Source organism: Octodon degus, unplaced genomic scaffold, assembly GCF_000260255.1.
Source record: "Octodon degus isolate 3935 unplaced genomic scaffold, OctDeg1.0 scaffold00353, whole genome shotgun sequence".
NCBI lineage: Eukaryota > Metazoa > Chordata > Mammalia > Rodentia > Octodontidae > Octodon > Octodon degus.
In genome coordinates, this window is record NW_004524929.1 from 136937 (window position 1) to 148386 (window position 11450).

The window sequence follows — 11450 nt, forward strand, 5'->3', positions numbered from 1 at the left end:
GGGAAAACAAACTTCTCTACTCTTCTACATCCCTTAGCCCTCGGCACACCTCCCAGAGGAAGGCTTACACTCCCCTTCCAATCATCCTCGCCAGACCCCGCTCTGTCCAATGCTGGACGCCAGATACCTGAAGCCTGGGCTCTCAGAGAACTGGGTTTCCCAGAGGCCACACCAGGCAGAGCTGGGAAACTGCTGCGCAGCGGCTGCCAAAAGGCGGGCCGCCGGGTAACCCCGCCCCAGCCGCTGGGGGCGGAGCCTGAGCGAGGAGTCGGCGAGCTGCACTCCGCAGCTGACGGGAAGCCGGGTAACATGGAGTCGGGTAAGATGGCGCCTCCTAAGAACGCTCCCAGGGATGCATTGGTAAGTGCGAAGGATGAGAGACAGGAAGAAAGCCCACCACGGCCAGGAACCCGGCAGCCAGAACCGGGAGAGTCCCTGAGAGTAGGCGTGTATCCACGTGAACCCAGCGGGGATGGCCCACAGTAGAGCTCTTGCGGGTTCTCCGTGGCCCCGGGGCACTGTCTGACCTGCGGCGCAGAGGAGCCTCTCTAGAGGGTCTCGGGTGTAGGGTGCGCTGCGCGGCCGGGCACCCTGCTTTGTGTCCCGGGCCTCAGGCCGTCGCCTCGTCGTCTTGCCCCATCTGTGAGCCCTCGGCCTCCGCCTGGGGCTGTGATGCTAGCTTCCCCCACGGCCACATCCGAAAATGACAACCAGCTGGAGCCACCCCTACCTCTACCGGGAAAGCCACCCTCTGCAAATCAATCAATAAATAAAGTTTTAAGTGAGAGCCTGTAACTCATTTCTGTGATCATTGCCATGCACGTGGGAAAACAAGGACAGATAGGAGTCTTGGGTCCAGTCTTGGTATCCAGTACCTAGGTTATGCCCCTGGCATTTTTATTTGAATCCACAGGTGATGGCGCAGATCCTGAAAGATATGGGAATCACGGAGTATGAACCAAGGGTTATAAATCAAATGTTGGAATTTGCTTTCCGTAAGTTCATAAAAACTTGTCAAACTTGTGCATTAGAAAAGATCATTTTGTCGTAAGGACATTTTCAAGCAAATTATGTTAATTATATAAAAATAAAGAATTAAAAAAGGAGCTGGGTCTATGGGACAGTAGTATTTACAATATACCTACTTAAAATAAATGATAAGAGCTATCTCATCCTTCGCGGACAGATAGCTCAGCAGACTAAAGTGACTGCTTAGGCAGACCGCAGCAGCTGGGATTCAGATCCCCATCCTGCCATGCCGGCCCCGCCCCGGGGTCATGCTGAGACACTGAGACTGGGTGTGGTGGCACACGCCTATAATCCCAGCACTTGGGAGGCTGCAAACAGGATTATTGCGAGTCCCACCAATGTAGTGAGACCCTGTAGACCCTGTACTAAATACAAAATAAAATAAAAGATGAATAGGACAATTAGTCATTAAAATCAAAATTCATGAACTTTCTTGGTATTAGTGGAACCTTTACTAAAGTTAACTGGTCACAAATATTAAGTTGCCTTCATATGTTTAAGAAAAAATTGTTTTGTTCTTAAAGGATATGTGACTACAATTCTTGATGATGCAAAAATTTATTCAAGCCATGCTAAGAAACCTAATGTTGATGCAGATGATGTCAGACTGGCAATCCAGTGTCGTGCTGACCAGTCTTTTACCTCTCCTCCCCCACGAGATGTGAGCAAACATTTATTTGAAGTTATTTTACTTGCAGTTTTTAAAGTTGTAGTTCTAATGAGCATTTGTTGTCCCCTTAGTTTTTACTGGATATTGCAAGGCAGAAAAATCAAACACCTTTGCCACTTATCAAGCCATATGCAGGACCTAGACTACCACCTGATAGATACTGCTTAACAGCTCCAAACTATAGGCTGAAGTCCTTAATTAAAAAGGTAAGATCTTTGCTCAACTTCATTTTTAAAAAATAAGAGACATGACAGGGAAATTTATAAAAAGCAAATTCCTATAGATACTGCAGGAGATTAAAGCTTAAAAATTTTTAAACATTTTAGAGGAGAAGGAACTTGAATGTTCATTTAACCCAGTATACATCTTTTACTTCAGTTTACTGAGCCTGAACTGATATTTGGAATGAATGGAAAAGCTAGGCCTGATTCTCCAGCCTCATAACTCCCAGTATTTCCATTATGTCATAGTTTTTTAGTGATATCTGATAATAGACTAAATGATATACCCTTAGAAGTTGGGCCTGCTTTCTTAGATACGACCTAAGGCTCTCCCAAAACCAAAAAATAAATTTTCCTTATGTTAGGCTGCCTTTGTTTTCTGAAATTCTGTACTATGAAGAAATTTTTTGGGGGGAGGGCTTAAGATGTTAATTAGTGAAGATTAAAAATCACAAAGAAGTTAGCTCTTATCTCCATTCAGATAAAACTCCAATTTGAATGCTATAGTTAGATGGACTCAGATCTAATTTTCAATAGCTATTATATGTATATATGTTTGTGAAAACAGTACTTTAAATATTGGATTTAGAGCACTGAAAGAACAAAAATGAGACATTCTTGACAATTTTACTCTTGGTTAAGTTGAAATGTCATCTTAATAGAATTAACTTTTCTTTTAAAACCCCTAGGGACCTAATCAAGGACGACTAGTTCCACGATTAAGTGTTGGTGCTGTTAGTAGCAGACCTACCACTCCCACTGTAGGTAAGTAATAGTGGTAAATAGCTTTTCTAGCTGGCAAAGAAGAGGTACCTCAGTACATGGCTTAGAATTTTTTATTTTATAGCTTAGAATTATAATCCAAGTGAAAAAGTGAGTCGGAAATTCTTGTATGTCATCCTCTAGTAAAACTACATTTTACCTGAATTTGAAAATGAGAAAGCAGGCAAGGCATGGTGGAGCACACCTATGAAACCAGCACTAGGGAGGCTGAAAACAGGAGGATCACTTTGAGTCCAAGCTCAATAGTGAGAGCCTGTACCAAATATATAAAAAGAAGGAAAAAGAGAAAGCTACAAAGAGAGTATGAGGGGACCGGGGAGATGGCTCAGTGGAATAAGCGCCTCCTTGGCAAGCGCAAGGGCCTGAGTTCAATCCCCAGTTCCGCCAAAAAAAGAAAAAAGAATAAAAAAGTATGACCACAAATGAGTATAAAATTGGACATTGCCCAGACCATTTTTGGTATTAACTATGATACTAGAAACGAGTTTACCCTACATTGTATTGGGTCTGTCTTTTATATAGATGCAGTTGCCAAACATACCTATTGGAAATTTCTGTACAAAATGGGAATAGTTTTCAAAAGGAAAAAATGAAAAATCTTAAGGACTTCAAGATATAATTTGTTCTCATTACTAACCATTTTTAAACAGTAGGAGACTAGCTTGGGCAACATAGGAAGAACTCATAGAAAAAAAAGTCCTGATCATCCTACTTTGGTCAGGGAAAGCCTCATCAAACTATGTTCTGTATCCTTTTTGATAGATCTCCATAAGAGTTTGAACATTTCTGATTTCTGGCACAAAATGTTCCAGTTCTATCTTATATGGTATTTTCCTGAAGCCCTAGTCCTACAATTAACTACTTCCCCAAGATCCCCGGTTCCTTTTAGTAGAGAATGGTATTGAGAAAGCATTATTAGGGGTCGGGGAGATGGCTCAGTGGAATAAGTGCTTCCCTGGCTAGCACAAGGGCCTGAGTTCAATCCCCGGTTCCACAAAAAAAAAAGCATTATTTAAGCCAAACAGCATTACACATGCCTATAATCCCAACTCTATGGAAAAGCAAAGCAGGAGAATTGTAAGACTGACCCCAGCATAGGCAATTTCACAAGAAGACCTTGTCAGAAAATAAAAAAGGCCTGGGGATGTAGCTCAGTATGAAAGCACTGGGTTCCATTCCAAGTACTGAAAAAAACAAGAAGGAAAAGAGAAAAAAGACCATTATTTATTAATGTCGTTGTTTGAATAAGGAAAAAACGTAATTAGATTCCTTTTTTAATGTATTTAGTACAGGGTCTCCAGGGTCTCACTATGCAGATCGGACTCATAATGATCTTCTTGTTTTCAGCCTCCCAAGTGGTGGGATTATAGGCGCGTGCCACCGTGCCCAGTGTCAGTCTTGGTCTCAATGCACCCCAGGGATGGGGCAGGCACGGCACACCCAGGATCCAATCCCAGTCCACTGAGCTATGTGGCAGCCCATAGATTTCTTGATCTTCATTTGTTCTTGCTGGGTTTCTTGGGGCAAAACATCAAAGTACTTTCAGGGGAAAAAAAAAACTTCTCTTTCACTAGTATTCATTTTATAAATCTTGCTACTTGCAACTTGAATCCTATAGCCATGTTATACTACTAATACAAGCAGCACTTGATTTTTTGTTTGTTTTTTGTGGTACCAGGGATCAAACTTGGGACCTTGCACTTGCCAGGCAGACACTTAGGCTGCTGAGCTACATCCCGGCCCAGCACTTGATTTTTGAGGAATGAACTACATTCACTTGTTCTCAGGATATAAGTTTCATTTCAGCACTTTAAACCTGTCCTAGAGCCAGATACAGTAGTACATGCTTATAGTCACAGCTACTCAGGAGACTAAAGTAAAAAAAGATCACAAGTTTAAGGCCAGCCTAGGCAAAGTAGCAAGACTTAGTTTCAAAATAAAATTTTAAAATAGGCTGGGGCTGTAGCTCTGGGTTCTATCCCTGGTACCACAAAAATAAGATCAAGAAAAACCAGTTTGATATAGAATCAGATATACATTTCTATCTAAATTTTTATCATATGCCACTTGTCTCTGGATTCATGTTAGGTACCTTTTTTTAAAATTTTTTTGAGACACGGTTTCACTATGTTGCTCAGGCTGGTCTCAAACTCCTGCTCTCAAGTGTTTCTCCTGCCCCTGCTTTCCAAATAGTTTATAACTGTAGCCATGTGCCAGCATGCTTGACAGTATCAGTTTTTAAACCCCTAGTCCAGTGATGGTGGAATCCTTTTGAGCTTTCAGTGATAACAAATGCCCACTGTGGCACACATGGCATAGGTTCTCTACCATTGCCCTAATCTGTTACATGTTTTAGGCAAATTAACAAATTTCAGTTATCAGTTGTGATTTTTATTCATAGTTTTTTGTTCTATATGCTTTAGAGATTTTTAAAGTCTAAAGTAAGGGTGCTACCAAAAACTAATAGAGATGTAAAATTTACACTTAAAAAATTAAGAACTAATTTTAGATCTGCATATCTATTCTGTTCAAATTTAAAGCCTTAACTCCACATCTGTTTAACAGTTTATTAAGATAATGGCCAGGAAGATATCTACTTACTGTATAATTGTTGTCTTTCCAAATAAAATACTTATATTGCTTCATTAAGCTTCACTAAATTATTTGGACCACTTAAGACATGGGAAAACTTCTCTGGGATGGAGATATATTAGGGTAAGGTACCACCTTGTGGATTCAAGAAAGAAATCATGGGAACACAGATGTCTGGGTTCCTTTGGACTTTCTTTCCCCTTTGTCCTTAGAGATGGTACTAGTTACACTGTATTTCGCAACTCTGTGTCTGTGTAGATGAATAGTTCCAGGAAGAAGGGATATATGTATAGAAAGAAAGCTTTCATTCCCAATAGTATACTTAGACACATTTCCATAAATATTTTTGAGAGGGCAATGACAGTATAGATACTAAATTTTGCAAAAATCATTCATTACACAAGCTTATTCATTATACAAACATGTGTTAAGTGCCTGCTAAGAACAGGGCACAAGAGCCTGTGCTCACAAGGATGAAAAATGTTAGCCAAGGCTTATAAGCCAGTGAGTAAGATATGATACTAATAAGATTCCTGTGATGTGTTAATGGAAATTCAGTGGCAGGAAATGAGCTTTCTTAACTGAGCAAATCAAGCAAAGTTTTATAAAATATGATGATTATTTAAGACATGCTTTAAAATAAAGAGTAGAAGTTGGAAGTACAGTTCGGTGGTAGAGCACTTTCCTAGCATATACAAGACTCTGGTTTGATACCCCACACCACAAAAATAAATATAAGGAATAGAATTTAGATGAGGGTTTTGGGCTGGGTTATTTCCAAGATCCTTTTCTGCTTAAAAAGTCTCTGAACATAAAAAAAGGAATACATTTCTTATGCTCACCCAGGGAATTGCAAGTCTATTTGATTGGCTTCTTTTGGTTAGATATGTGTTAGTTTATTTTTATTTATTTTTTTTATTTTTTTTCAGAGTTTTATTGATAAACAGATAGCAATGAGACAGTTTCAAATCAAATCGGAAGTACAGTTTCAACAAATTTATGAATCTAAACTAACACATATTTTGCTGAGTTTACACACCTATAATACGTGTTAGTTTAGATTCATAAGCATAATAGGTATATAATTCTCAGCAAGTGTCCAACAATAAAAGGGACACCTAAGGTAATTAGTAGACATTGAGAGTCTTTATTAGTTTAACATGTTCTTGATAGAACTATAATTCATATGGCACTTGCCTGGGGCAGCTCTGATTTCAATTTGATTGTTCTTGCCAGCCTAAACTACTGGTGGTACACATGTAACTGTCCCATCAAGTAGCTTATACTGCTGCTCAGGGGATCTTTGATTACTTTAATGCAAGGAAAGATGTTGATTTAACATGATTTAATGTCATCATATTACAGTTCTTTAAGGAAAACATTAAAAAAGCATAAAAATTATAATATAGTTAATTTATGATATAGAAGTTATAAATGCATATTATATACACCAGCAGTGGTGTACTTGTAAGAGTTCAAGCTTAAAATTTAGAGGATCAAGCCAGGCCTGGCGGTGCATGCCTAAAATCCCAGCACTTAGGAAGCTGAGGAAAGAGGACCACTGAGTTTGATGACAGCCTAGTCTACATAAACAAGTTCAAGGCCAGCCTGGACTACCTAACAAGTACCTGTCTCAAAGAAAAATTTAGAGAATTAATTATTAATAAATTATTTGTGAACATAAATAAATTTCTTTTAATATGATGAAATCTGTTGATTGTTATAACATTAATTGGTATGAATAGTATTAATATTTATAGTTCTGCACAATTACTCAAATCCAAGAAACTAACTAGATTTAGGCAATTAATTTTATTAGTAAAACGACTTAAAATGCTGCCTACTGGAAGAGTCATGGATGTACTGCCAATGGTTCAAGCCAGTAGGAACATATTAATCTCCCAACTTCATCATTTTGTACAAATAAAATTTAGTGCTTACTCTACTAGATGCTGTTTGAAGAGCTTTATGTGAGTTATTTTTACTTAACTCTAACAAGAATTTCATAAAATGGGTGCTGTTGTCTCCATTTCACAGATAAGAAAACTGAGGTGCAAAAAGATTAAATAGTTCCCCAAGAAACTCAGCTAATCCATAATAAAGCCTGGATTCAAACTCAAGTAAAATAGGCTCCAGAGCCTACATGTTTTACCATCACACTGTACTGAATGTTCAGGTTTTCTTCATTTGTTTTGTGGTGCTAGAGATGAAGCCCAGAAACTCAGACATGCCAATAAACAAGTGCTTTACCACTGAGCCACATCCCTAGATCAATTTTGTAGCATCTAAATAAATTTTTGAACTCCTGAAAAATCATTTTGCCCTTGCTTTTAGTGTTACTTTGTCACCTGCACTGAGTTTGCAGTGTTTTGAAGGTGATTTCTGCTAAGGTATGTAGAATATAAATGTATATAATAAGTCATCTAACATGGTCTGTTAATTTTAACTACAGCAGCCCCACAAACAGTGTCTGTCCCAAATAAAGTTGCAACTCCAGTGTCAGTGACAAGCCAAAGATTTACGGTGCAGATTCCATCTTCTCAGTCCACACCTGTCAAACCAGGTAATACGATAAGCAGGGCAGAATTTGTAAATAATTTGCAATTATAATATTTTGTGTTCTTATCAAAAAGGTTAAATTGTTTTAAGCTGCACTAGGAAAGTAGCAGTAATGCTGTAAATCAGTATTCTAAAATTATATCAAGTTTTACATGTATATAACATTTTCATGGAGAAGGGAGAGTATTCAACATGTTCATCAAATTTTCAAAGAATGCTATGAACTGAAAAGTATTAGGGTCCTCAAATATAAGGCATCTTCAAGGAAAAGCACTTAAGGTAAAAGCTCAAGAAAATCATACAGCTTCACAAATATGTGTGTGGTCCAGAATGTAAATTAAATTCAACTGAAAGTGTATCTTTATTCACTTCATAGAAGGACATGTAGCTATAAAATATATAGGGGGCTGGGGAGATCGCTCAGTAGAATAAGCACTTCCCTGGCAAACACAAGGGTCTGAGTTCAATCCCCGGTTCTGCCAAAAAAAAGTTTAAGGGACTTTAAAGCAGAATTTTGGGGCTGGGGAGATGACTCAGTAGAGTAAGTACTTCCCTGGCAAGCTCAAGAGTCTGAGTTCAATCCCCGGTTCCACCTAAAAATTAAAAATTAAAATATATGTACACATAGTTGGAATAATACTAAGTAAAATTCTGGTGTAGCATAGTTTACTGATGTATATGTTTACATCTTTTTAACCCCAAGTGCATACAGTGGACAACTTAAAATATATCAGCCTATACAGGAAACATGATTCCTGACCTTAAACATGTGCATTTAGTATATTTCCATGATGAATTCAGTGTACTAAGTACTAATTAAACTTTCAGATAGTGATGACACTGACAAAAGATCTACAAGGTGCTGTACATGGTTTCAGGGTAAATACTGAGGGTATCTGACTGACCTTGTGAGATACAAAAGTTACATTTTTTGTTATATAGATCTTGCTTTAACTTGATCTTAACCATCTAGCAGAAAAGTATAACCACGAGATATAAAAAGTAATACCATATTAATATGCTGAGCTGTAAAAGGCTCAAGTCAACAACTTCTGACATTGCCAGTTCTGCTGATAACTCACTACTTTTATGGACTGTTGCACTATATTGGGTTATTTTGCTGAATTCAGGTACCTACAGTATTTTAACTGGCATCAAGTATGAAAAGGTCCTTTAAAGACGTCTCCTAATACAGCTTCTCTAAGAGCAGTGGAACACCTATTTCTTACAACACAAAACAAAAAAAGGAGATATAAATAAAGGACCATTTCATAGTGAAAAAAAATATGTGTATATACAAAAAAAAAAATATATATATATAGCTACTTCTCTTAGTTTAATGAGAAGAAAGGTTTACTAATAATTCATTTGATTTACATACAGCTTTATTATTTACTTTTGACCATATGTTTTAGCTTCTGGATAATTCAAAGGTTTACTAATATTGTTTAGACAAGATACAAGATATCATATCTGGGGCCGGGGAGATAGCTCAGTAGAATAAGCACTTGCCTGGCAAGCACAAGGGCCTCAGTTCAATCCCTGGTTCTGAAAAAAAAAAGATATCATGTCTTCATCTTGTCCTCTGAATAACCACTATGAAGACAACAATATGCAATGTATTAATTATTGTAACTGTCCTACTGACCTGTTTTGAAACTTTCATTGCAATTTTCTCATTAAAATGAATAAAAAAAATTCAGGTAGTTGAAATATAACAAAACCTCTCTAACTTTGTATTAGATACATTTAAGTAGATTTGAATGCATAGATCAAATATATCAATACGTACCCTATGATTTAAAAATATTAATTTTCAATAAAATAAATATTTTAAAATTTAATTAAAACACTCAATGCAATATAATTACCAGTGTTCTATGACAGTGATGGCAAGCCTTTTCTAGCTTTCAGTGATGCAATCCACTGAGACATGCATGTCATAGGATCACCAATACTGTTCTGTGACGTAGTTGCATGCCATTGCATTGATACTTTCATTTGATTTACATACAGCTTTATTATTTACTTTTGACCATATGTTTTAGCTTCTGGATAATTCAAAATTTATGGCAATTTTCTTCTCTGTTTACAGTTCCTGCAACAACTACAGTTCAAAACGTTTTGATTAATCCTTCAATGATTGGATCCAAAAATATTCTTATTACCACCAACATGGTTTCAACACAGAACACAGCCAATGAATCAAACCCACTGAAGAGAAAACATGAAGATGATGATGACAATGATATTATGTAAGAAATAGTCTAGGGAAATCTAGATGCATTCTAAATATTTGATTTTTAGCCTGCATACCAGAATAGGGCATTCTAGATCTTGTTTTTATCTTAGAAAACTTAAATATAGCTTTAATATTTTTCACATTAATTTAAACTGCTAGATTTCTTTAATAAAAATATAAGTATTTTCTCTTTAGGCTTCAAATACAAAAGTTAAAAACCTGTTTCTTAATAGTTTTACTAGTGTTGAATGCTACCATCGCAGTTCTATTTTTGAAAAAAGTTTTCTGCTGTTTATCACTGACAGTAGCACTTAAGTTTCAGTTTCTACAGCCTAGTCAGTAAATGAATTATTAATTTCTAACCTACATTTAAATAAAGTACTTCTTTTTGTAAGGTAAAATTTTCACTTTCATTGTCACTAGCTCTTTTGACCAAAATTCTTATTGTAGGAAACATTTTTTGAAAAGGATAGATTTAGAGAGGTTGTAAATCCATTTTGAATGTATTTAAGTCCCATGGTTTTCCTTGATTTCCCACCTTAACTCCTTTTTTAGTTCCTATTTGTTTTTTGTACCAATCACCCATAGGCTTAAGGTTCTCCCCATTGCCCTTAAATTTAAAAGGTTATAACTGGAATTTTTAAAATACCATCCCTGCTAATACAGCTCAGTGATATTGTCATATTTTTAAAACCTGCTTTACATGCCTGATATTCTGGTTAACTTGAACCTGAATGTTTATGTTTGCTTTTTGTTTTCACTCTATGCCAAAGTAGTAATTGGGTTTTTAATCTCTTCCTTTTCATACCTGTTGAATTTTACTGTGCTTTTGACTTGAGTTTTGGGTCAGTTACATTCAGTTGTATTCCAAGTTGATATATTTTACATTTTTTAATTTAATAGGGATACTATAACTTCAAATCTGCCTTGTTAAGTAATTACACTGGACCTAGCAAAAATCCCTGAAGAACAAATGTTTTCTTCCTACCACATGTACATGTGCTTTAATCATTGCTGCCTAAACCCTTCTATTGTAACTCAGATCATTTTTCTAACTTGATGAGGGTTTCACACACAAGGTAGGCTCAAACCTGAACACAGACTCTAATGGTTCCCATTCCTCTGTAAGGCCAACAAGGAAAACAAAATTAGTGTCATGTGACTTGCATTTAGGTGCACTCTTCATAAGTTTCCCAGTAATATTGCTAGACATCTTCCACATCTAAAATCTTATTGTTAAGATTGCAGGGGCTGGGAATTTGGCTCAGTAGTAGAATGCTTGCCTAGCAAGCCAGAAGCCCTGGTTCAGTCCTTGGCACCAAAAACAAAAAAAATTAATTAAAATTTAAAAAGA

General features: G+C 36.9%; 1 protein-coding gene across 4 annotated transcripts in view; it reads left to right on the forward strand.

Annotated features, from left to right (window-relative positions):
* The first annotated feature begins 287 nt into the window (after nt 1–287).
* Taf9b (TATA-box binding protein associated factor 9b) overlaps nt 288–11450 on the forward strand; it is a 36807-nt gene continuing 25644 nt past the window's right edge. For 2 of the 4 annotated variants that reach the window (XR_002819515.1, XM_023708371.1), the window contains exons 1-7: nt 295–360; nt 914–995; nt 1554–1690; nt 1771–1905; nt 2610–2685; nt 7748–7858; nt 9950–10109. Coding sequence is in view for 3 of the 4 variants with exons in the window: in XM_023708371.1 (XP_023564139.1) it covers nt 310–360; nt 914–995; nt 1554–1690; nt 1771–1905; nt 2610–2685; nt 7748–7858; nt 9950–10109 (752 nt within the window). In the remaining variant the exon portion in view is untranslated. Of the gene's footprint in view, nt 361–913; nt 996–1553; nt 1691–1770; nt 1906–2609; nt 2686–7747; nt 7859–9949; nt 11342–11450 lie in introns of those variants that run through there. The other 2 variants (XM_004648101.2, XM_023708372.1) reach the window with 2 other exon arrangements.